The sequence below is a fragment of the Carlito syrichta genome, unplaced genomic scaffold (assembly GCF_000164805.1).
Source record: "Carlito syrichta isolate Samal-C Ts95f unplaced genomic scaffold, Tarsius_syrichta-2.0.1 Scaffold307669, whole genome shotgun sequence".
Lineage (NCBI taxonomy): Eukaryota > Metazoa > Chordata > Mammalia > Primates > Tarsiidae > Carlito > Carlito syrichta.
In genome coordinates this window covers 454,464-481,422 of record NW_007251765.1, presented here as the reverse complement: position 1 = coordinate 481,422, position 26,959 = coordinate 454,464, and the positions used below count along the sequence as shown (strand labels likewise).

Sequence of the window (26,959 nt, the reverse complement as noted above, 5' to 3'; positions counted from 1 at the left end):
AGTGGCCACTGCACTTCAGTCTGGGTGACAGAGTGAGACTCCAACTCAAAAAATAAAAAAATTTAAAAATCCTGCTTTCCAAAAACAAAAGGCATGGACAGAAGTGGTAAATAAAATAATGCATGGGCCACACACGGACTAAAATAGTGTTTGATTCGGACTTAAAGCCTGCCACCAGATGCAGCTGTACAAGTGAAGTACATCAACTCACTTGCCACTCACTGATAGGGTTTTGATAGGCATCTGCAAGCAATTGATTTATTATGGTCTGTGTGCAGTCAAACCCCACTGCTAACATTAATCTGTCTTCGCAACTGCTCCCCAGTGCCAGCATCACTGCCTCCCCTCCACCTCAGATCATCAGGCATTAGATTCTCACAAGGAGCACACAACCTAGATCCCTCACATACACAGTTCACAATAGGGTTCTTGCTCCTATGAGAATGTAATATCGATGCTGATCTGACCGAAGGTGGAGCTCAGGCAGTAATGCAAGTGATGGGAAGCAGCTGTAAATACAGATGAAGCTTTACTCATTCACCTGCTGCTCACCTCCTGCTGTGTGGCCTGGTTCCTAACAGGCCATGGATCAATACCGGTCCATGGCCCCAGGAGCTGGGGACCCCTGCTCGAAAGCCTGTGTTGATTATGTTATCTTACAAAGGGAATTGTAAATTCACCATCTTTTTCAGAAATTAACCAAGTTTATATTGAAGGCCTGCTGGGTCTCAGGTAATGTGCTAATAACCATAGTGCAAATGACGGTGAACAAAGACAGTATGTCTTCAAGGGGCTTTCAGAGTTGCTGAGAATAATGGCAGTTAATGCTTTCATAGCATCTGTCCTGAGTTCTGATTGATAGGTGTCATTGTAAATATACAGGGGTGCCTAAAAAGTATCCTTTTTTTTTTTTTTTTTGGAGTTGGAGTCTCACTCTGTCGCCCAGATTGGAGTGCAGTAGCAAGCTCCCGGCCACCACAGCCTCGACCTGCTGGGCTCTGGCGATTCTTCCTCCTCAGCCTTCCAAGTAGCTGGAACTACAGGCGCATGCTGCCACGCCCGGCTAATTTTTGATTTATTGTAGAGACGAGGTCTTGCCAAGTTGCCTGGGCGGATCTCGAACCTGCGGGTTCAGACAATCCCCTCGCCTCGGCCTCCCAAAGTGCTGGGATTACAGACTGAGCCCCAAGCCCGGCCAAAAGTATACATTTTAAGTGTAACATTCACTCAAAAGATGGCGTTAATCAAATGAATGTCACTATGCAACTGGCAAGGTAGTCAGAGAAAACGGCAGAAGCACAGTTGAGCATACTACACATTGCTACCCTAATTTGATTTGACTTTGAGAAGTAAAACATAGATAGCATGTCTTAAAATTTGTATATTTTTGGCACCCCCATATTAATCCATATTTTATTTGAGACTGATCTTATTACTATCCCCATTTTATGGACAAAGAAACTGAGGCACAGGTACTCAACTGATATGTCACAGCCAAGATTTGAACCCAACTTTAAATAAACAATTCTTGACATGAATAAGAATCATTGAAGTCAGGTGTGTGGGAACTTTTGCTAGTGCAATTTCAGTTCATCCTGGTGGTTAGGGAAGTAAGAATTAGGCTGGAACTGATTGGGTAAAGGTTCTCTTTTTTTGGTGTGTTCAAAGACTTCAAAGTGGAAGCCCAAGGACCAAAATCAGCAGTAAACATTTGTGTGTGTTTGTTGTTTGTCTGATAGGCATGTTTTAAACATTTTTGAATTTGGCTGTCTTAGAGCCTGCCCCTAAATGCGTTTGAGTTTCTTATCCTGGGAGAGAGGAGCTCCAACCTGGAGTCTCTTGGTTGCAAGTGACAGAACTTCAACTTGACCTTCCTTAGATAGAAGGGGGAAATTACTGAAAGGCTAAAGGTTTGTTGGTTTTTCACATCACTACCAGCTGGGCAAGGTTGATGCTTAGCCACCAGGACAGCTGGAACCAGAGACCTGCAGCTGCCAGGGGTCTCTCTGCTTATCCCATTCTCCCCTGCTATAGACTTGCTTCTTCAGCATAGTGCAATATGGCCATCCAACATTCCTAAGCCTCCCTGCTCTCACCTAAGCCCAGAACGAGACTGCCTCTCTTCCCTTGGGTCCACTTTGGAAAACCTGTGTGATGTTCTTTTTTGGTTCTTTGGTTCTGGTATCCAACATGGATCAATTACAGGGCATTTTGATTGCTCAGCTTTGAGTCAGAAATTGACCAGCTTTGGGGATTGTAGATGGGGCATCTATTGGACAGGATATTGTCAGTGTTGCCTTTTTGCCCACCTCCCAGAAGCTTCTTCCCTTGATCAGAGATCTTCTTTCTTTGGGGCTCTTGTGCAAAGCGAACACCTTAGAATGCCCTCAAACCTCATCTTTGAAGTCTCTAAGAGTGCCTTTGGCTCAGTAGTTGGGCGATTAGCAAGTTCAGATTCACGTTTAAACACGCAACACACAATGAAAGGGAAGTAGCCCAAGGTCACTGCCGTGGCCGGTGCCATGAATTTTTTTTTTTTTCATCCCAGGTTCAAACTGAGCAGGCATGACTTGTTCTGACCTAATGTATCTAAAAATGGAGTCACGATGTCGAGGCTGACTAAGAATCATGTGCTTACCATTAGGAGAAGGTCAATAGTACTTTTCCTTTCCCTGGGGTTTACTCCTCGGGAAGAGCAAGGGCTCTGAAGCAAGGTGTATCTGGGTTAAGTTCTGGCTTGGCGAATAATTAAACTGTCCAGCTGGGCATGGTGGCTCACGCCTGTAATCTCAGCACTTTGGGAGGCCAAGGTGGGAGGATGGCTTGAGTCCAGGAGTTCAAGACCAACCTGAGCAATAGCGAGACCTCGTCTCCACAAAAAAAAAAAAAAGTCAAAAATTTAACCTGGCGTGGTAGTGCACGCCTGTGGTCCCAGCTACTTGGGCGACTGAGGTGGGAAGATCGCTTGAGCCCAGGAGGTCAAGACCAACCTAAGCAATAGCAAGCCCTCATTTCCACACACACAAAAAAACCCCGAAACAGTCAAAAATTTAACCACACCTATGGTCCCAGCTACTCGAGAAGCTGAGGTGGGAAGATCACTTGAGCTCAAGGAGGTCAAGGCTGCGTGAACCATTGCACTCCAGCCTGGGTGACAGAGTAAAACCCTAACTCAGGGAAAATAAATAAACAACAACAACAATAATAAAAAAACTGTCTCAGTTACCTTAACCTCAAATGAAGATGATAATAATACCAAATACATGCCTCTTGTGTACATCAACAAATGTGTAACATGCCTAGCTCAGTAATGGGCACATAGCACTCAAGAGGTGTTAGCCATCTTAATTATCATTGTGGATCAGCCCCATCCAGCCCCAGAGGTTGATCCGCATAAGTGCAGCAGGCCAGGCGCAGTGGCTCACACCTATAATCCTAGCACCTTGGGAGGCCAAGGTGAGCCTGCAAATTCAAGATCAGCCTAGGCAAGTTGGCCAGACCTCATTCTATAATAAAATTAAATTAAAAATTAGCCTGGCATGGTGGCGCATGCCTGTAGTTCCAGCTACTTGGAAGATGGAGACAGAAGGATCACCTGAGCCCAGCGGGTTGAGGCTGCAGTGGCTGTGAGCATGCCACTGCACTCCAGCCTGGGTGGCAGTGTGAGACTCCAACTTAAAAAAAAAGAAAGCCGGGCTCGGTGGCTCAGCCTGTAATCCCGTGCCTTTGGGAGGCTGAGGTGAGTGGATTGCCTGAGCCCACGGGTTCGAGACCCGCCTGGGCAGCGAGACCTCATCTCTACAATAAATCAAAAAATCAGCCGGGCGTGGTAACGCATGCCTGTCATTCCAGCTACTCGGAAGGCTGAGGCGGAAGGATCGCGGGAGCCCAGCAGGTCGAGGCTGCGGTGGCCGGGAGCGGCCACGGCACTCCAGTCTGGGCGACAGATTGAGGCTCCAACTCAAAAAAAAAGAAGAAGAAGAAGAAGAAGAAAAAGTGGAGCAGCTTTGGACCAGAGAGGGTTTTCAGAAGTCCGATGTCCTCATTTCATACTTCTACATTCTCGAGGACAAGAGAAAGGAAACCCAAACTTCTCAATCTCCTATCTGCCACACACCGTCACATGTATGTCATTCAGTCATTGTTCATCATTTCTGTAATTATTTCTTTTCTTTTTTTTTTTTTTTGAGTGTACAATGGCACACACACTCACGGCCACCACAGCCTCGACATGCTGGGCTCCAGCGATCCTTCTACCTCAGCCTTCGGAGTAGCCGGAACGACAGACGCATGCCACCATGCCCAGTTATTTTTTATTTTATTGTAGAGACAGGATCTCGCCAAGTTGCCTGGGCTGGTCTCGAACCCACGGGCTCAGGCCCTCCACTCGCCTCGGCCTCCCAAAGATAACAGACTGAGCCACTGAACCCAGCCAATTATTTCTTTAGTATCTGTCTTACCAGGTGTGTAAACGGACTCAGTGCAAGGGCTCCTCTGTTTGTCTTGTCCCTGCTGGCACATAGTAGGTACTCGAGAAGCACATATCAAATCCACCTTTGCTCACAAGCCCTTACTCAGGTCGCTGTCACTGCATTCTTACTCTTGCCAGAAATGAAGGTTTCCAAGCACAACTGCTGCTGAAAATTAGCAGGCCCAGTCTGAACCCAGATTTTCTAGTTGCTATTCTAGTGCCATTTCTTTTTATTAGCAAGTACGAATGATGAGAAAGAATCCCACCAAATTAGCTGGTGCAGCTTGGCTGGAGAAGGGAGAGGGCTCGGGACACCACGGCCAGGACAGTGCTGGAGAGCATGGCATGCTCTCAAAGATGCAGCTCTCACTGAATCTAAAGGAACTCCCGTCCCCATCCTGGAGCATTAGCAGGTTTGCCAGACTCACAGTGTCCTGCCTGTGATGGTTTACGTAAGAAACTCAGTGAGCCACGCACAGTGGCTCACGCCTATAATCCCAGCACTTTGGGAGGCCAGAGCGAGAGGATTGCTTGAGACCAGGAGTTCAAGACCAGTCTGGGCGGTATAGCAAGACCTTGTCTCAACAAAAAATTTTAAAAATGACCTGGGTGTGGTGGCACATGCCTGTAATCCCAGCTACTCAGGAGGCTGAGGCAGAGATATCACCTGAGCCCAGGAGGTGGAGGCTGTGGTGAGCTGTGATCGTGCCACTGCACTCCAGCCCAGGTAACAGAATGAGACCCTGGCTCAAAACACATGGATACATATATACATACATACATACACGCAATGAATTGATAGGAGATAACACGGGACCCACTGGTACTGAAGAAGAAATATAATGGTAAGGAATTAGGGTTGATTCAATTGTGTAAAATCTTGTAACAGCATTTTCTCATTCTTTGTAAAAAATTTTAGAACGGTGGTCTTAATGACTACTGTTTGAACAATTGTTTCTGCCAATTTATTTTCTTGCCACACTACTTATATTTGATACTTTGTATGTCCAGTTACTTAGACAGAAATTAAATTGTCAAGCCTCTTATTCTGATTTCAAGGAATTAACGTATCTTCCAGCAATAAAATTAACACTTCCGATTTTAATTGAGAAGAATCTAAATTGTGGCAAGGGGTGTAAAGCTGTTCCCTTGAATATCAATATTTTCAACAGAATCTGTATTTTAAGCTTCCACCTATGCTGCTCAATATATTATTTTCTCATACAAAAAATTAAACCAAATGAGTAGCTCCGCTATATGAGATAAAGATTGAGTTTTGGAATCTGTAGACAGGGACGGCAGCCCCTGCGCCCCCAGCTGGTTAATTGGGCTGTAAAGCGAGATCAACTTTCAGATCCGGGGTATGGTTTTCCAGTAGGGGGGCTGCTTTTGCTCCTAAGGCCATTCCATCCACACGAGAGGGAGAAAGACCCATGACTTCTGTTTGTAAGATAGGTTAGAATTTTGACTCTACAGATTCCCGTGAGGCTTACTGAACATTTTGTGTCTCTTTCCTCTCTTTTCAACTGTGATCTTTTATAAAGGCCAGAGTCATCTTCACTGTGTGACTCTTCTTTCATGACTGGCTCTAATATCCACCAGGTGCTTTTAAGGTTTAAATTCCCAAACTGTGGTTCACTCAGCACTATCCCTTTCTAAGCCTTCTATTATATTCTGCTGTATGTTGAAGAAACAAATAAGACAAAGTTGAGCATACTACTATGTGGGAGAAAGACACATCCAAAGCTTTGGTGTCATCATGCAAAAATCGTGATAAAATAAACTGGGTCATTCTGTAGAGGGAGCACCACCCAGGGGTTCAGGGAAGAATCATGAGAGAAGGTAATTTTTCCGTTCATTTTATATCACATAATCTGTTTAGGAGCAAAACTTAAAAAGAACGAGGGAGCATGGCCAGGTACGGTGGCTCACACCTATAATCCCAGCACTTTGGGAGGTAAGAGGCTGAGGTAAGAGGATTGCCTGAGCCCACGGGTTCAAGACCAGCCTGAGTAACTTGGAGACACCTCATTTCTACAATAAATCAAAAAAAGTAGCTGGGTATGGTGGCATGTGCCTATAGTTCCAGCTACTTGGAAGGCTGAGGCAGAAGGATAGCCTGACCCCAGCAGGTCAAAGCTGTGGTAGCCGGGAGTGTACCACTGCACTCCAGCCTGGGCGATGCAGTGAGATTCCAACTCAAAAAATAAAAATAAAAAAAGAACGAGGGAGCATTTCTAGGATATTTTTTCCTAAGGGAGAAATAGAATCTAAATGAGTGAGATAAGTCTGGCCCTAAAAATTAAATCTGGAAGTAGGTAGCTCAGGGTAGCCACAACCATCCAGGGGACCAGGCTCCAGTCTCAGGCTATTACGTGCTGGGGTTAAGTCTTTCAGGTTGTAAACCGACGGGGAATTGATAACACAGGATGAGTTTGTAAACTGAGCTAATATTAATGAACAGCTGGACACAGCCTGATCATTGTCTGTTGCTGGAGGCCAGCTCCAGAGGGTTCACGGGGACCCGGGAAGGAGGCGTGGTAAGGCAAAACAATGAAGAGTCATGACCAGAGGTTTTTTTTCAGGCACTCTGGCACTGAAGCACAGCAGTGCTGATTTATTTATATCATAATTTTTGGCACACACTTAGAAAGTTAACAGTAAAGGAAATAATTAACAATCAAAACATATCGAAACAATTGTATGACGTTCTAATGATTTTACAATTCTTATGATTTTTGCATAATTATATGGTTTAATAATGTCTACATATAAGAAGCTAGCTGTTCTTGGAAGTAGTAACTTATTAAAAGGGCAAGGTTAATATTAGTCAAAAGATTAGCAAGTGGAAAGTAAAACTTAAGCTTTATAAAGGTAAATAGTCTATATAGATATAAAGGTGTTAGGCATATAACCTTTATGTAGTTTTAATTTAAAGGTCGCTATCTGTGATGAGGCAGTGTCTATATTTTATTTATATATACCAATCATTTCACTTTTTACTAAGTGCTGACCTTTGGATTTTAGAAAGCAGGCACCAAGGGGGCCCACTGCGTTTTATTTTTTCCTGTAAAGATAAGTTTTTCTACTTAACATGATAGTCTTTCATCTATCCAGACTTTTCTAACCATATCATCATCATATGCACCTGTATAAGGTAGTGGAGGGTCAAGCCATTCTAAGTTTTGCATACTACTCTTTCCTCTAGGTGCCCACCAAATTCTACCATTCATATTATAACCTACGTGGGGGCCTGCTCTAACAGTTGGCAAGGGTTTGTGAGGGTTTGTGATATTGTTTCAAAGCTTTAAACTTGTGGCTACTCTGGTGTTGCTTGTGTGGCTTAACCTCAGTTTCTGTCATTTCTCGATACCATAGTTTTAACATAAAGTAGAACAGTTAAAAGTACACTTTGTCACAGTAGGTTTTAGAGTAATTGGTTGGGTCATTGTGACCCGTTGGGTTGCTATTTGCATTTCTTGAGGCATGGCCAATGGTAAAACATTAACTGCTTTATTATTGACATTATAGATGCTGTAATCCTTAACTTTAGTCACAGCGTTCTTTCCCAAGGGGAGATTTAAGCATATTATTCCTGTAAGGCATAAGCATAACAATATAATGGGAACAAGCAGGCGACCATGAGTCACAGGACATTCATGTAGAACTCTCCTCAAGACTTTCTGTAGGGCTTTGCCACACACACGGATCCCTTCTGGGACTTTGCCTTCCAGAAGGGTGTCTTCATTCAGTTCCCATGCTGAGTCCTGGATTGTCATGGCCTCCGCCAGTCTATTGTGACATTACATATCTGATGGGAGCCTGTTGAAGAAAGGGTGTGTGGACATGCCTTGAAAGAAACCGGGCTGGGGATAGTTCATTATGGTTAGGATAGTTAGGATAGATGGTTCCTTCAGCATTTCCCAAAGGACAGAGTGTCCTGTCCAGGTCGTTATCTGACTGGACCTCGACAGTACAGGTAGGAATGTGGGGCCATCTCAGCTCCATTCTACTTGCTATCATTGTTAGCATCTTTATTAAATATTATTTGCTGGGTACGATGCTAAGCGTACTCGTGTACTATTTCATTTCATTCCTTCAACATCCCTGTAGTATAACCACTCTTATTTTTCCCACTTTCTAGATGGGGAAATAGAGGCTTGAAGAGGGCAAATAACCAGCTCAGGTTTGCAGAACTCTTGAGTTGAGGAGCCAGGATCACACATTCCTAACACTCCACCCAACAAGCCATCCCTCTCTTCCAGATCAGCTTCCCTGCCTGCCATCTTTGTGCTAGACCTCGCCACAGGGGTGTCTCTCAGACGTTTACTAAGGGACAAAGTGAGCCATCATTTTTCCTACCCAAATCAGTCTCTCTTCATGTCCCCTGCCTTGTCCAAGTGTAATTTCTGGAGTTCATACCTTAAAGTAAACCATCAGATGATAATGTCCCCTGTAAACTTACCTATTTAAAAATGTTAAAAAGAAATAGACTATACGGTGGCCGACATACACATTCTGATCAATTCATTGGTGTCACTCTTTATTTCGGTTAATAAACTGCCTTTTGGCTGTGTATTGGTTTTTGGTATTATACTTCTGTCCTTAGCCTGGTCTCTATACTCCTCCAGGGGTTTAGGACTAACTTACTTTTGTATCTCACAGTATTTACAGTAGCTGTACTTCTTGCTTTCAATCGATTATCTTTTCTTTTCTTTTTATTTTTTATTTTTTTTTGAGTTGGAGTCTTACTCTGTCACCCAGGCTGGAGTGCAGGGGCACACTCACGGCCACCGCAGCATCGACCTGCTGGGCTCAGGCGATCCTTCCGCCTCAGCCTTCCAAATAGCTGGAACCACAGGAATGCGCCACCACGCCCAGCTTATTTTTTGATTCATTGTAGAGATGAGCTCTCACCAAGTTGCCCGGGCTGGTCTCAAATCCCTGAGCTAAGGCAATCCGCTTGCCTCGGCCTCTCAAAAAGCTGGAATTACAGGTTTGAGCCACTGCACCCAGCCTCGATCGAATATCTTAAGGGGAAAAAAATTCTAATATTAAGATTCAAGCTGTGAAAGGATATTTATATAGGGATGCTGGTGAGACAGAAGAGGAAGAATCTCTGGCTGAAATAACCAACAAAGAATATCTGACTGAAAGCAGTGGCTTGTGCCTGTAGTCCCAGCTACTCTGGAGGCTGAGGTAGGAGAATCGTCTGAGTCCAGGAGTTGGAGGCTGCAGTGAGCTATGCCAGTCGTGTGTCCTTGCTATGCCAGTGAAGTTGCAGTGAGCTGTGCCAGTCGTGTGCCCGCATTAAGTTCAGCATTGATATGGTGACCTCCTGGAAGGGGAAACCACCAGTTTGCCTAAGAAGGGGTAATTCGACCCTGGGCAGACCTAGAGCAGGTCAAAATCGCCATACTAATCAGCAGGGGACCGTGCCTGTGAGTGGCCAATGCACTCCTGCCTGACAGCATAGTGAGACCCCGTCTCTTGAAAAAAAAAAAAAAAAAGCTATCTGATGGGTCTAAGGTCTGAAGATCTGAAGGGACTGAAAAAGCATTTGGAAATGACAAGCCTGTACTCCTGTCTGAGAGTTCTTCTGGTGGGTGAATGGAACTTTTATGCCCAGTTTGGGGTCATTTTTTAGTAGATTACAGCACAGTTAAAGGGTGCTAACTGCTGATGTTGGAAAGTGCAGTTGCGCCTTTCAGTGCTGCTAACTGGTCGTGTCTTTTATGTTCTAGGAAGACATGGCCCAGGTGATGGGTCAAGGCACAGTGGCGGATCAGCAGAAGACACTGGAGTACCCACCGGAAAATGTGCGTAACTTGTGCTGTAGTTTGGACTCTATTGGGATGTTGTGTGTTATAATAGGTTTCAGAGGAAAAGGAGGGCTTGCAACGAGACCAAATACTTTATGACGCGGTGGGAGGTTATGGTGTGTCTTGCTGCCTGAAGTCAGTCCACGACGGCATCACCGATTATATGCAGAGTGTGTGTAGATATCCTCTGCTCATCTCATGCTAGTATCTACACAAGTGTTTAAAGGGCCTCCCTGAAAGCACTCTTGCACTTATATTCTGAGAGCAGTAAATCTTTTTTTTTTTTTTTTTTGAGTTGGAGTCTCACTCCATCACACAGGCTGTAGTGCAGTGGCACAATCACAGCCACCGCAGCCTCGACCTGCTTGGCTCAGGCGATCCTTCCACCTCAGCCTTCCAAGTAGCTGGAACTACAGGCACATGCTACATACCCAGGTAATTTTTTTTTAAATTTATTGTTGAGACGAGGTCTCGCCAATTTTCCCAGGCTGGGATCGAACCCCTGAGCTCAGGTAGTCCTCTTGCCTCAGCCTCCCAAAGTGCTGGGATTACAGGCTTAAGCCACTGCGCCCGGCACTAAATCTTATATAATATCATATATTAATGGTTGAAATGGGAAAATTTCTATAAAAATAACTCGTGTTCTTACATTTTGAATTTTATTTATCTTAAAAAGTTATAAACATTTTTTTTTTTTTTTTTTGCGTCAAGGTCTTACTCTGTCACCCAGGCTGGAGTGCAGTTCCATAGTCAGGGATCACTAAGCCTCAAACTCCTGTGCTTAAGCTGTCTTCCAGCCTCAGCCTCCCAAAGAACTAGGGCTATGGGCGCACACCACCACAGCCAGCTAAATTTTTAACATTTTTTATGGAGATGAGATCTCTCTGTGTTGTCCAGGCTGGTCTCAAACTCCTGAGGTCAAGTGATACTCCTGTCTCAGCCTCCCAAAGTGCTGGGATTACAGGCTTGCCCAGCCAGGAAACTGTAAACTTTTTTGTGTGTGTGCGTGCCAAATTTGTGTACTTTTGTTACTGAGGAGCTTTTTCCTTGCTTTTTTTTTTTTTAAGTGCTAATGTTCATCCCTGTGTACTAGCTTATGCTTTTGTGCCACTAAAATTTGTATTACTACTGTATTTGCTAATTTTAAGATTAAGGAACTATAGATTACTAGAGTTTTTGGTAAACATAGGATGTTTTATTTTTATTTATTTATTTATTTATTTATTTATTTGAGTTGGAGTCTCACTCTGTCGCCCAGACTGGAGTGCAGTGGCTGCTCCCGGCCACCGCAGCCTCCACCTGCTGCGCTCCGGCGATCCTTCCACCTCAGCCTTCCAAGTAGCTGGAATTACAAGCATGCGCTACTACGCCCGGCTGACTTTTTGATTTATTGTAGAGATGAGGTCTCGCTGCCCAGGTGGGTCTCGAACTTGCGGGCTCAGGCAATCCACTCACCTCAGCCTCCCAAAGGTGCGGGATTACAGGCTGAGCCACCGAGCCCGGCTAGGATGTTTTATACATTGTCAAGGAAAATACCTTGAAAATTCTCTAAAATTATATGCTAAAAACCTAAATAAGAACAAACAGGTATAAGATTACCTTAAAAGTAACCAAATTTAGATTATTGAAAACCTGTAAGCAATTTAAAATTTAAAACCAGATGTTGCCTTGATGTATTTGTAAATACTATTAATGTATTCATACTTTGTATAATACCCTTTTCTCAAGGCACAAATCAGACATCTCTAAAATTTTATAGCCATGGACTTTTAAGAGCTGGGGTGAACCCTAACCATCATCTGACTTTTCCTTTCCCTCCTGAAGAATGGGCACATAAATGTCTGGCTCTCCCTCCTTTGTGGAAATGATTAGACGTCTTTTCTGTAGCTGCAGAAGGGAAATGGCTCTGAGATCAGTGAGCAACGTCTGCAGTGGGACTGATGGCTCATTATGGAAAACCTCCCAGCCCTCTGAGCTATTCCAAAGGGGGTGAGCCTCTTCATGGGAATGGAATTTTCCATCTCTAAAGTCAGATCTCAATCAGAAGCCAGCCAATCATTCATTAATGCCTTTTAAAAGGATGCAAAAGCTTTAGTAACTACTGAGCCTAAATTGTTTCTGGCACAGTGATGGGTTTATTTATTTTTCTTTAATCTTCACAACAACCTTGGAGAAGGTATGGATGCATTGCCACCAATTTACAGTTGAAAAAGTCAACTGACTTGTCTGTGGTCACACAGCTAATTAGGGGTAGCAAACTTAGCTTTGTCTTCTTTTGAGTAGTGAATTTTTTTTTCTTTCCCAAGGACCTTAAGAAGTGAAAGCCCTTTCTCTAGGAAAACACTCCAGAAAACCCTTTCCCTAGAAAAACCATGAAAGTATTATAACTCTCAAAATTCCCTCTGTGGATCTCTTAGAATCCCTAGGTTAAGAATCTATTGTCTAACTTTAGATAATAGGTCTCAAATAAACTTTTAAAAAACTTGCCAGGCTCCACACCCCAGATGGCTGTTTATCTGGTCTGTGATAGGGGTCCCAGCAACTATAATTTATAAAAGCTCCCTAGATGTTTCTGTTTTGAAACAGGGCTGAGAACCCCTGATTTAGTTAGGTTGGATGACCCGTAAAGTTTATCCCAAATCTTATAATCTAACTAGTAACATACAATAGCACATCCATTCTTTTTTCTTTTTTTTGAGTTGGAGTCTCACTCCGTCGCCCAGACTGGAGTGCAATGACACACTCCCAGCCACCACAGCCTCGACCTCCTGGGCTCAAGCGATCCTTCCACGCCTTCCAAGTAGCTGGAACTACAGGCGCGTGCTACCACGCCCGGCTAATTTTTGATTTATTGTAGAGACGAGGTTTCACCAAGTTGCCCAGGCTGGTGTCGAATGCACAGGCTCGGGCAGTCTACTCACCTCAGCCTCCCAAAGTGCTGGGATTATAGGCTGAGCCACCGAGCCCGGCCTTTTCTTTCTGATCTTTAATACATAGGAATTTGGATTTGTGTCCATGAAGGAATCATGGGAGTACCCGTTCACACCAAAACAAAAAGTCTGCTTCTACATGTATATGCTTGGGCATTTCACTTGCTTTCTGTGGACTTAGTTTTAAATTGAATTCAGCTCCACCAATATCTTATTGACTGCCTATTGTTCACTGGATGCTACCTAGCACTGGGATAGAGAAGCAACAGCCGTTCTCTGCTGTCATAAAAATAACGGTGTAGGGTCTGCTCTCTCGAGCTTTCTTGTTTTAAAATTCACATAATTTTTCATCGAGGAACTCCTTACCTGTATTTAGCTTTGTTGAGAATGCATATTCTCTCTTGAGTTGTTACAGAATGTAAGTTGGATGTCAGTACTGTATGAGTCCGGATACAGGCTCAGTTGCTTCAAGAAGTTTCTCTTTTACCTAGGAATCTGGGCCGGGCGTGGTGGCTCAAGCCATCCAGAATGCTGTAATCCCAGCACTTTGGGAGGCCAAGGGGGGAGGATTGCCTTAGCTCAGGAGTTTGAGACCAGCCCGGGCAACTTGGTGAGATCTCGTCTCTAACAATGAATCAAAAAATAAACCAGGCGTGGTGGCGCATGCCTGTAGTTCCAGCTCCTTGGCTGAGGCAGAAGGAACGCCTGAGCCCAGCAGGTTGAGGCTGCAGTGGCTGTAAGCCAGCCTGGGCGACAGAGTGAGACTCAGACTCAAAAAAAAAAAATCTGGATGTCATTTTGGGGATGATATGGCATTTCTCAGTGTCACAAACCCATGCCCCTCTAATCCCATTCTTATTTGATTACTCTACCATCCTCAAATCATGGCATCCATTTTTTGGTTTAAGATGGATCTGCATTCCAACCAGAAGGGGAGGATGGGATCGTTAAGAGAAGAGAAAAGCACCTAAAAATTGTACATTCACTTTTGTTTACATCCCATTGGCCGAGACTTAGTCTCTGGGCACACCTTCAAGGAGACTGGGAAGTGTGGTCCTTAGAGAAATTGGATATCCAAGGAATTTCCGTGTTCAATGTTCTGAAGCTAACCCCAATATGTAGTCGAATAATTCTTGTTAAGGAAGTATACAGTTAGTATTAAATGGTGGTGATAGAAAAACTGCAGGAAGAAAAGAAACAGCATCCACTGACTCATCAAAACTCATCAAAAACTCCACTGACTCATCAAAAAGCTGTTGGATAAACACTTCAAGTTTGTAGCATTCTTCAACGACTGACTTCTAGTCCTTCCTCTTCCTCACATTAGCTGTGTGATCTCAGATACGTCACTTGACATTTGTGTCTCCGTTTATCTGCAAAAAAGAGTAATATTGTTTGGTTCTCAGTGTTTTTTACATGGTTGAGCAAATTCATGGATGTAAAATTGTTTTTGAAGCCGGGCTCGGCGGCTCAGCCTGTAATCCCACGCCTTTGGGAGGCTGAGGTGAGTGGATTGCCTGAGCCCACGGGTTTGAGACCCGCCTGGGCAGCGAGACCTCATCTCTACAATAAAAATCAAAAAATCAGCCAGGCGTGGTAGCGCGCGCCTGTAATTCCGGCTACTCGGAAGGCTGAGGCGGAAGGATCGCCGGAGCCCAGCAGGTCGAGGCTGTGGTGGGCAGGAGCGGCCACTGCACTCCAGTCTGGGCGACAGAGTGAGACTTCAACTCAAAAAAAAAAAAAAATGTTTTTGAAAACTAGAAAGCACTATACAAATGTACAGTGCGCGGCACTGTTTTGGTTTTTGCATACTGCATGATACCTTGTCATGAGACACAGCTTTCCACTGAAGAATCTCGAGGTGTTACAGCTCTGGAGTGGTTCCCTTGGTCCTATTTCTAGACTCCAGGGACAGCCTGGTGCTTCACTGCTTCCACCAGAATCTTCCAGCTGGGGATGGGGTCTCTGTCTAACTACAGATCGAGAAGGCAGGTCAGGTTGCTTCCTATATGTCTTAACTGCCTGTTCAACAAGCATGAAGTCCTTTTGCTTTTTCTTCATTTTTTGATACTAATATTCATTGGAGGTATTGTCAGCAAAAATTCAGAACTGCAAGTTAATTTTCCCAAGCTCACACAGGAAAGGTCCTTGTGTGATCCTCGAACTGCAAGTTCATTTCTTACCCCAATCTGCCGTCTTCAGTTTTGCTCTTCTTTATACATTTGCTCACGTGTTCATTCATTCATCACACGTGTACTGAGTCCATACTGTGTTCCAGGTACTAGTTTTCCAAGATGAATGGAGAACAGATTCTTGATGTAAATTAAATGTAATCACTGTACCTGGCATTTAGTAGGCTTTCAGTAGATGCTGGTTTTCTTTTTCTGCCCCTCATGTTGCTTAATTAACCTACCTAATGCTTCTTTGACTATTGTTTGTCCAGAAAAGATGGACAATGGTGTATGCTCAGAACACCTACAGCATGGATTATTTTTCAATGGGCCCAGCACAGATAAGTGAATTTCATGTTGATTTCGTCAGGTTGAGCAGAAGTTGCAAAAATGTTTGTTCTGCTTCCTACCCCCAAGCTTTATGCACAGATCACAATGATGGAGTATCTTCAGCTTTTTTTTTAAGTTGGCATCTCACTCTGTCACCCAGCCTGGAGTGCAGTGGCATGCTCACGGTCACCGCAGCCTTGACCTGCTGGGCTCAGTTGATCCTTCCACCTCAGCCTTCCAAGTGGCTGGAACTACAGGCATGCACTACCATGCCCAGCTAGTTTTTTGATTTATTGTAGAGACTAGGTCTCACCAACTTGCCCAGACTGGTCTCAAACCCCTGAGCTCAGGCAGTCCTCTCGTCTCAGCCTCCCAAAATGCTGGGATGACAGGCCTGAGCCACCACACCCGGCCTAGTATCTTCAGCTTTTATCCTTCCTCCCTACCTTGATCTACCCTTCACCAAAGCATTTTAGATGTGAAGTTACATAAGGAAGCATGGGAAATGGGCAAAGCCATCCAAACTTCCTCTTACCAACCCCCCCCCATTGTCAGGTAATGATACACCAGTTTTAAAGTCTTCTCTTCATGGTTCTCTCTGTCTTGACAGTCGTCTAACTTTCCTTTATTTTATAGGCTGCCAGCCAGATGAAACAGCAAAAACAGCCTACGAAAGTCTCCTTCAGTTCACAAGAGATACCACTCGCACCAGCTTTAACATACCGTCCAGCAGATGCAGACTTCACAGGTGGGATTCTTTCCCGAGCAGAACTGGCTCGTGAAACTTTAGAGGAAAGTATTGTGATGTCCTAGAAAGAGCTGGACCAGGAGTCGCCTGGCTCTGGGTCCTTCCTCTGCTTCCGGGATAGGCCAGTCCACTCCATTTTCTACGCGTAAGTCATCTCCGCCGTTGCCAGTGCCTATTGCTTGCTGAATAGAAAAGTCCTAGAACAGAAAAGGACCTCAGTAAGTGCTATTTGGATCTAAGGTTTAAGGGTCATCTCCTCTATTCTCTCCAAAAGACTATGTTCGTGAGTAATAGTTCTTAAAAATAACACTGGGCTGGGCTTGGTGGCTCAGCCTGTCATCCCAGCACTTTGGGAGGCCGAGGTGAGAGGATTGCCTGAGCCTTCAGGTTCGAGACCAGCCTGGGCAACTTGGTAGACCTCGTCTCTATCATAAAGCAAAAAATTAGCCAGGCATGGGAGTGCATGCCTGTAGTCATGGCTCCTTGGGAGGCTGAGGTGGAAGGTTCACCAGAGCCCGGTAGGTCGACGCTGGGGTGGCCGTGAGTGTGCCACTGCACTACAGCCTGGGCGACACAGTGAGACTCCAACTCAAAAAAAAAAAAAAAAAAAGTTATATTGAACCCACATTTTCGCTCCTGTACAGGTTGCTGTCAGCTATTTGAAGACATAATTTTCAGTGCTTAAAGAAATTGGCATTCACATTCGCTCTTTAAACTCCTGGCTTGAATTATGCTGACGGGGGGTGAAAATAGAACTTCAGAATGAATGATGGCTGTTTCAACTTGGCTTTTATGCAGTATGAATCAGTAAATAATTGATTCTTTAAAACACCGTGCTCACCAATGCCAAAGCATGACCCTGCATTCATTTATCACTCCTAAAACCTTTGTCTTTTAGACATTTTTGTCATAAATATTAACTTATAAAAAGTTCGGCAAGCAGGTATTATTTCAAAATACTGAATTTGTGCTAAGACACTTGATGAATGTGGTCCACAAACTGTGGCCTGTGGGTCCGATCCAGCCCACTGACTGTCTTTCATATGGTCTGCAAGCTAAAAGTGGTTTTCACATTTTTTTCCAGATTGAAAAAAAATCAGAAGACTATTTCATGAAAATTATATGAAACTCCGATTTCAGTTTCCATAAGTAAAGTTTTATTGAGACTCTCATTTGTTTGTATATTGTCTATGGCTTCTTTCACACTATCACAATAGAGTTCAGTTTCACAGCACAGACTATCTACCTGGTAATACTCAAAATATGTATACTTGGCCTTTTGCCAAGAAAGTTTGCTGACTGGTTGTAGACCAGTTGGGTTTTATAATAGGCATCACATATTTATACCTAGTAAAGAAATTCCTTCCTTTCCTTTTCATGGTTGAATAAATAAATAAGACAGAAAGAAGAAATTCATCAGCCTACAATTTACTTTGTGGAGATTTAATTCATTTACTCATCCATTTCACCAGCATGTATTGAGGGCTTGGTATTAGCCAAGTTTTGGGCTGAATTCTATGAGGGAAGTAAATACGAAGACTGACTCAGCACTGGCTAGGGTGAGGCAAAAATGGAAGAGAGAAAGCCAGCCTTCTCCAGTATCTCTTGCCACATTTTTTCTCTCTCCTCACTCAGGAGACTGCACAAATCATTTTCAAAAGTAGCAGAAACTTTTAAAAGCTTCCATGGGACCAGGCATGGTGGCATGGCTCACGCTTATAATCCCAGCACTTTGGGAGGCTGAAGTGGGAGGCTTGCTTGAGCCCAGGAGTTGGAGACCAGCCTGGGCAACATAGTGATACCTCATGTCTATAAAAAAATTAGAAAATTAACCAGGTGTGATGGCACACACCTATAGTCTCCGCTACTCGGGAGGCTGTGGCAGAAGGCTGCAGTGAGTCAGAATTGCATCACTGCACTCCAGGCTGGGAACAGAACAAGACCCTGCCTTAATAAACAAAAATAAAAACATAGGCTGGTGTGGTGGTTCATACCTGTAGTCCCACCATTTTGGGAGACCAAGGCAGAAGGATTGCTTGAGTCCAGGAGTTCAAGCTTAGTGCAGCATAGTGGGATCCTGTGTCTACAAAAATTTTGAAAATTGGCCAGATGTGGTGGTATGTGCCTGTAGTCCCAGCTACTTTGGAAGCTGAGGTGGGAAGATTACCTGAGCCCAGGAGTTAGAGGCTGCAGTGAGCTGCAATTGTGCCACTGCACTCCAACTGAAGCAACAGGGTGAGACCCTAGCTTAATCAATCAGTCAAATCCATCCATCCATCCATGAAATTGTGCCACCATTGAACAGGGTTTTTTAAAAATCATAAAACCACGTAGTATGAAGGAAATGTGGTATGAGATACATGTACTGCAAAAAGATTTAGAGACAAATTAGGTTTGCAATTTAATAGAGATGAGGTCTTGCTATGTTGCCCAAGCTGGTCTCGAACTCCTGGGTTCAAGCGATCCTCCCTCTTTGGCCTCCCAAAGTGCTGGGATTACAGGTGTGAACCATCACACCTGGCCTTGATATTCTACTTTTGATATGACACTTTGTATTGTTACTAAGGTCATGGCACTGAATTTCTCACTTTTAGCTGGAAGGCCATTAGATTAATAAATTCCATGTGGACAGGAACAGAATATATATGAATTTCTACAGTATACCAGACTCGAGACCAGTCATGTCACACACACTGTTCATTTAATTCTTCTATTAGCCTGTTAGATCACAGATACATGCATTTTTTTATTTTTTATTTTTGTAGAGGCAGGTTTTGCTATGTTGCCCAGGCTGACCTTGAACGCCTGGACTCAAGCAGTCTCCCGCCTCGGCCTTCCTAGGTGCTAGGATTACAGGTGAGAGCCCCCCTGTGCAGTTTTCTGATGAGACATGAGTCTCAGTTTTACCCACATATCAATTTCTTGCTCAGGAGCTCAGATTTGCCTCTGTGCCACTCTCAAACGTGAACCCTTTTGTCACGGAGATCATGATTGTTGCTTAGAACCGAAACCCACGCAGACTTAACCTAGAGCCTGTTTCTTTCTTTTTGTGTGTGTGTTTTTGTTTTTGTTTTTGAGTTGGAGTCTCACTGTCACCCAGACTGAGTGCAGTGGCCGCTCCCAGCCACTGCAGCCTCCAACTGCTGGGCTCCAGCAATCCTTCCGTCTCAGCCTTCCAAGTAGCTGGAAGGAACTACAGGTGCACGCTACCACGCCCAGCTAATTTTTGATTTATTGCAAAGATGAGGTCTCACCAAGTTGCCCAGGTGGGTCTCCTACCCACAGGCTTGGGCAATCCACTCACCTCAGCCTCCCAAAGCGCTGGGATTACAAACTGAACCACCCAGCCTGGCTTCTTTTTGTTTTATACCAAGGATGGGCAAACTCTTTCTACAACGAACCAGGTAGCGAGTATCTTAGGCTTATGGGCCACACAATCTCTGTGGCAGTTAGTCACCTCTGCCACGGTAGTGTGCTAGTCTCTGTGGATTAGGTGTAAATGAATTATGGAACTGCGTTCCGCTGTGGTTTTATTTGTAGATACTGGAATTTGGATTTCACATGTTCGAAATGTTATTTGTTATTTTTCTTCTTTTTTTTAATCTTTTGAAAATGTAAAAACCATTCTTGGCTTGTGAGCAGTGGTCTGCGGACACTCGCTTTTACATAGGGTTTTGTGTTATTTTGTTTTGTTGTGTGTTTCGGTGTTGGGTTTTTTGTTCATTTGAGAAAGGATCTCACTCTGTCATCCAGGCTAGAGCATAAGCCACCATGCCTCGCTAATTGTGTATACAGACGGGGTCTTGCTATGTTGCCCGGGTGGATTTCAAACTCCTGAGCTCAAGCAGCCTCTCACCTCGGCCTCCCAGACTGCTGGTTTAATGGCATTATGGACGTCTCTTCGCTTCTGTGCACTACCTGCAGCTGACCAGCAGATGGCCCCTCTGTCATCCCCCTTTTCTGCATTATGTGAGAATCAATACGCATGGTGATCTAACTTAGTTATCAGAAAAGATGACATTTTCTGGAGATTATTGTGTGTATGAGAGCCTCTTGAAACTAACATTTTTAAGTGTTTTTTTTTTTTTTTTGAGTGGGAGTCTCACTCTGTCGCTCAAGCTAGTGTAGTGGCATGCTCACGGCCACCGCAGCCTGGACCTGCTGGGCTCAGGCGATCCTTCCACCTCAGCCTTCCCAGGAGCTGGAACCACAGATGTGTGCCACCACTCCCAGCTTTGTTTTTTATTTATTGTAGAGACGGGGTCTTGCCAAGTTTCCCTGGCTGGTCTTGAACCTGTGGGCTCAGGCAATCCTCTCGCCTCTGCTTCCCAAAGTGCTGGGATTACGAGCATGAGCCACCGTGCCCGGCCGCATTTTGATTTTTAAAAGGATTAGGTTCAGTTATCTGGAAAATGCATGTATATAGATTTTATGCTGGATAAACGAGTGACATCTTTTCTGAGTCTGTAAACACTTGTTTTCCCTCAGTTTTGGGGAAAAAAAACCCAGTCTGAAACAATTATTAAAACAAAAAAACAACTGGGTGCAGTGGCTCATGCCTGTAAGCCCAGCACTTTGGGAGACTGATGTAGAAGGATTGCCTGAACCCACGGGTTCGAGACCAGCCTGGGCAACATGGTGAGACTTCATCTCTACAAAAAAATCAAAAAATAAATTATTCGAGCACGGTGGCACATGCCTGTGGTTCCAGCTACTTAGTCGTGGCTGCAGTGGCCATGAGCATGCCACCGCACTTCAACCTGGGAAACAGAGTGAGACTCCAACTTTAAAAAAAAAAAATAAGAAAAAAACCCTTTTTTAAAGTGGCAATAACTCTTAATCAGCTTTTCCTTTATGGATAATGTAGCAAGTAATTTTTTAGTGTTGTGTTTGTAATACTTTTTGTTTTACTATGCTTTTAATATATTTGGGGATACATTTTAGGTCATTGATATTTCAGGCATATCGTACTTTATTAAATCCTTTATATGTCTTATTTCATCTGCTATGTTTCAGTGGCGACTCTTCAAGCATTGTATCTTTTGGGGTTTTGGGTTTTTTTTGAATCAAGATCTCACTCTGTCACCCAGGCTGGAGTGTAGTAGCACACTCACAGCTCACCGCAGCCTCAACCTTCTGGGCTCACGCGATCCTTCCACCTCAGACTTCCAAGTAGCTGGGACTACCGGTACACGCTATCGTGCCCAGCCAGTTTTTTAAATTTTTTGTAAAGAGTTCTTGCTAACTTACCCAGGTTGGTCTTGAACTTCTTGGCTCAAGCAGTCCTCCCGCCTTGACCTCCCAAAATGCTGGAATTACAGGTGTGAGACACCACACCTGGCCTAAGCACCATTTCTTAATTGGTATTCTGTAACTCAGATTCCTTTGCCATATCAGCTTTTATTCTCATTATAACATAGGCCTTTGTGTACTTAATCTTTTAATCATCTTAAATTTTTCTACACAGGTTTTCATGATGTATTTTAAGATTTGAAAACTTTCAAGTATAACTAAAATGAATGGGTTGGGGGTGGGGGCATTATTGTTTTAATCTCAAAAGTGCTGTGGGAATGTCGTGCTTCACCCTTGGGTGAACAGGCTGCAATGACTCAGCTTTCTCCTTCACGGCCATTGGCCGAAAGAGTGGATTGATCAGCCCACTGAAGCCCCGCCTTCCCCAGGACATGGTGGGTTTCAACTGAGCTGCATCTCCTACCAGCCGGTCACCCAGTGTTCATCCTTTTCTAGGTGGTTTCCAGGCGCCCTTGTCAGTGGATCCTGCGACATGTCCCATTGTCCCGGGCCAGGAAATGATCATAGAAATATCCAAGGGACGCTCAGGACTTGGTCTTAGCATTGTGGGAGGAAAAGATACACCCCTGGTAAGTTTCTACAAGGGAAACACGTCCATGGTCACAGAGTTAGTTATCCAGTCTCATTATGGTCCTGTGTCACTTCTGTAGATATCTTGACTTCTTCATAGAATGGGGAAAATGTGGTTATAAGTAGATGTGCATCCATATTCTAGCTGGTCTTCAAGCTTGTCTCAGTGTTTAATTTTCACCAGGATTTTCTTCATCTAGGGTGTTGGGTATTTTTATAAATGCTTATTAGACCAATGGCGTTAGAGCAGCATTTGGAAGTGTTATAACAGGATTTAAGATGATGGGCTGGGCTCAGTGGCTCAACCTGTCATCCCAGCACTTTGGGAGGCCAGGGCAAGTGGGTGCAAGGCCTGAGCCCGTGGGTTTGAGACCAGCCCGGGCAACTTGGTGAGACCTCGTCTCTACAATAAATAAAAAATTACCCGAGTGCGGTAGCATGTGCCTGTAGTTTTGGCTACTTGGAAGACTGAGGTGGAAGGATCGCCAGAGCCCAGCAGGTCGACCCTGGGGTAGCCATGAGTGTGCCACTGCACTCCTGTCTGGGCGACAGAGTGAGACTCTGATTCAAAAAAAAACAAAGCCCCAAAAGAAACAATGCTTGAATAGTCTCAATGGAAACATATCAGATGAAATAAGATGTATAAAGGATTTAAATAAATAAAGTACGATATGCCTGAAATATCAATTACCTAAAATTTATCCCCAAATATATTAAAAGCATAGTAAAACAAAATATATTACAGACACAACACTAAAAAATTACTTGCTACATTATCCATAAAGGAAAAGCTTATTAAGAGTTATTTGCCACTTTAAAAAGGGTATTTTTGTGTTTGTTTTTTTTGAGTTGGAATTTCACTCTGTCACCCAGGCTGAATGCAGTGGCACGCTCATGACCGTCTCAGCCTTCCAGGTAGCTAGAACTACAGACATATGCCACCACACCTGACTAATTTCTTGATTTATTGTAGAAATGAGGTCTCGCCAAGTTGCCGGGGCTGGTCTTGAACCACAATTTTTGTATTTGGTCTAGGATGTTAGTTTTTTCTGAGATAATTCATTTTTGATTATTTAATACCTTTTGTTAGTGATCGAAAGTGCCATTAAAATTAAAACTTAGGCCAGGCATGGTGACTCACACCTGTAATCCCAGCACTTTAGGAGGCTGAGACAGGAGGATTGTTTAAGACCAGCCTAGGCAACATAGCAAGACCTCCTCTCTACCAAAAAAAAGTTAGAAATTAGCTGGGCATGCTGGCACACACCTGTAGTCACAGCTTCCTGGGAGGCTGAGGTGGGAGGATCACCAGAGCCCAGTAGGTCAAGGCTGTGGTTAGCCATGATCGTGCCCCTGCACTCCAGCCTATGCAACAGAATCAGACCCCGACTCAAAAAATAAATTAAAAAATAATAATAGTTGTAATAATATCATCTTATCTCTTTGGATGGGGCACTCACTGTCCTGACTAAAAAAAAATGTAAAACTTTTCCTGGTTTTTTTATTTACTCTAAATGTGATTAATCTACTCTAAATGTGATATATTTGAGTCAGTAATACCCAGTACATTAGACAGAGTTAAATTGACACAAAAGGAAAAAAGTGAAAAACGAATCTCCCTCCTCCCCTTTTGTGCTAGCCCTGACACCCACCCCTCCCAAAAAACAGTCCCCCCAAACCAGGGTCTCTCCCTAGAGACAACCAGTCTTAGTTAGCTAGCATGTTTTAAATGACTATTTAGTATGTTTCAAGTGAATATTTTGGTATTTCTTTTGTCCATTTAATAAGAAATAAATTGTATATGCCAGATTTACAGATAAAACAACTATAATATGGCCCCATCAAATGATTTTTTTTTTTTCCATATCAGGCAGGACTATAATGTTTTTTAATATTAGCACCATGGGCTGGGGAGATCCTATTCCACTTGGCTGTTATAAACATCAGTCCTCTCAAGCACCAGGAAATTCCAGAATAGCATATGCTACCAAAGTCTGAGTCTTCCTGCTTTCCCCACATGTACTAGTCGGGTCCTTTCTCTCCTGCCATTCCACCCAGGCTAGAGAATGGGTGTGGATTTTGACCCTTCCAAGGAATCGTCTCACTTGGACCCAATGTGCTTGGAGGCTGGTGTTTATTTATTAAAGGATTTCATCTCCTTTGGCTGGATTGAAGTATTGTTAAAACTTTTCTCTGGAGTTCAGGGTCATTTACGGCCTGAATCCTCCCTCCGTCTGTGCAGGCAAGAGCTGCTGTGTGCTGCTTCCTGCATCCGCTGTGATGCTTTTTGTTTTATTTTTTTGAGTTGTTGTCTCACTCTTGTCACCCTGGCTGGAGTGCAGTGGCACGCTCACGGCTACCACTCAACTTCCTGGGCTCAGGTAATCCTTCCGCCTCAGCCTTCCAAGTAGCCGGAACTACAGATGTGTGCTACCACGCCCAGCTAATTTTTTGATTTATTGTAGAGATGGGGGCCTAGTCACACCATGTTGCCCAGGCTGGTCTCAAACCCGTGGGCTCAGGCAATCCTCTCGCCTTAGCCTCCCAAAGTGCTGGGATTATAGGCTTGAGCCACCAAGCCCAGCCGGGGCTGTATTTTTAAATTGTATTCTATGTCATCTGCTCTTTCTATAGTTCATAGAAACCCTCTGAGCTGCCTGCCAGCTCCTCCTGTGTGTAGGAGGGCACACACACCAACATAGGACCAGATAAGACCAGACCACTGTTCCCCAGACCCGCAGATACAGGCCAGTCTCTCAGAATCCTCCTCCAAGTGCTCTCTTTCTTCTGCTCCCATCAAACCATAGACTAGGTGTAAATGAATTAGTGGGACTGGATTCCATTACAACGTTATTTATAGACACGGGAATTTGGATTTTATATAATTTTCACATCTTAATGTATTTTTATTTTAGTATTTTTTTCAACCTTTTGGAACTGTAAAAACCTAATCCCAGTCCTTTGAGAGGCCAAGACAAGAGGATCACTTGAACTCAGGAATTCAAGACCAGCCTAGACAAACAGACCTTGTCTCTACCAAAAATCAAAAAAGAAGTCAAGCTTGGTGCCACACGCCTATAATCCCAGCTACTCGGGAGGCTGAGGCAGAAGGATCATCTGAGCTTAGGAGGTTAGGATCTTGCAGTGAGCCAAGATTGTACCACTACATTCCAACCTGGGCGACAGAGTGATACCTCAACTCAAAATAAATAAATAATAAAAATAAAAAATGAAAAGTAAAAACCATTCTTGGCCAGCAGGCTGTCGTCTGCTGACCCCTGCTTTTATATAGGTTTTGTATTTTTGGTTTTTTGAGACAGGGTGTCATTCTCTGTCACCCAGGCTGGTGTGTGAGCCACTATACCCGCTAATGTTTTTATACCGATGGGGGTCTCGAACTCCTGGGCTCAAGCCATAATCCCATCTCAGCCTCTCAAAGTGCTGGGATTACAGGTGTGAGTCACTGCACCCAGCCCAGCACACAGTGAGCAATACATGACTTTTAAACTTCTCCGAACCTGTCTCCACATGTGCAAAATTGACTTAATAATCCTGACTCATTGGTTGTGGTGAGGATCAGAGCTCTTATAAATAGCAAATATATATAAAATATATGTGAAATTTATATATGTAGCAAATAGATATAAAGTCCCATCTGTTATATGTGTGTATGTGCGTGTATATATATATGAAATTGCAGTTAGGGTAGTTTTCAGAACTGCTGGTTGACCCTGAACATTGGGTAATGTGTCCCACCCAATGACCTGTTTCATCATTTTTCCCAAGAGGTGTTCTTGACTATTAAGTAAATTAAATTGGTAGAAGTAAAGCTGTATCCGAAATGAATCTAGGAAATTACATTTTAAGGAAATTCTGTAGTGAATTCTCTCATGAAGAAAAACACTCCTCTGATTTATTTTTTATAAATGTAAGACTCTGTTGCTTCAAATCAGGCAGAACGAGGTTTCCTGGAGGCAACCAGAAGCTCTTGATCGGTGTGTCTGGCCTAGCTGACTGAGTTGTGCTTTTGCAGTTGTTAATGTTGCAGCAGAACTGACTCCCACCATTCCCGGAATGTGAGAATACAAGCTTATTTACGCTGGCGGGCCCAGGAGGCTCATGCCTAAGTCCTGGACCACATCTATTTGTGAGCTTCGCCTTATATTAGGTTTACATTTCCGTGTACGTGCAGTTTACATTTTTGTGTGCGTGCAGTATAGCATGGGGGCGGGGTGGCAGAGGCTTAAGCAAGCTATTCATAGAAGCGGATATTGCAAGGAGAGGAAAATGGTTGGGCAGGGACCCTCTTCCTTCCGACCATTGTTATGGCCCTATTGGCTTCCGCCAGATGGCATGCCAGTTCATTCCCTCCTCTTCTAGTGCCTAGGAAAATCTTTTACTAGAGTTGGTCAGACTGGTTACCTTTTTTTAGGGGTACATATTGGCTTGCCAAAAGTTGTAGCTTGGCAGCTTCTAAACAGGAACTTACAAAATGGGTTATGAGGTTTAAGATACAGGGGCCAAATATGAGTGCTAAAAGAAATAGGAAGTGGGGACCTACTAGTGGAAGGAGCCAGGGAGCCTAATTCCAAATGTGTTCCTTT

General features: G+C 43.9%; 1 protein-coding gene across 1 annotated transcript in view; it reads left to right on the top strand.

The window, feature by feature from the left end:
* The window catches only part of PATJ (PATJ, crumbs cell polarity complex component), a 415,643-nt gene that overhangs the window by 309,848 nt on the left and 78,836 nt on the right, over window positions 1–26,959 (top strand). Inside the window, exons 31-33 of the mRNA XM_021715786.1 lie at window positions 16,361–16,472; window positions 22,154–22,159; window positions 22,221–22,354. Coding sequence (XP_021571461.1) covers window positions 16,361–16,472; window positions 22,154–22,159; window positions 22,221–22,354 — 252 coding nt within the window. The remainder of the gene's footprint in view (window positions 1–16,360; window positions 16,473–22,153; window positions 22,160–22,220; window positions 22,355–26,959) is intronic.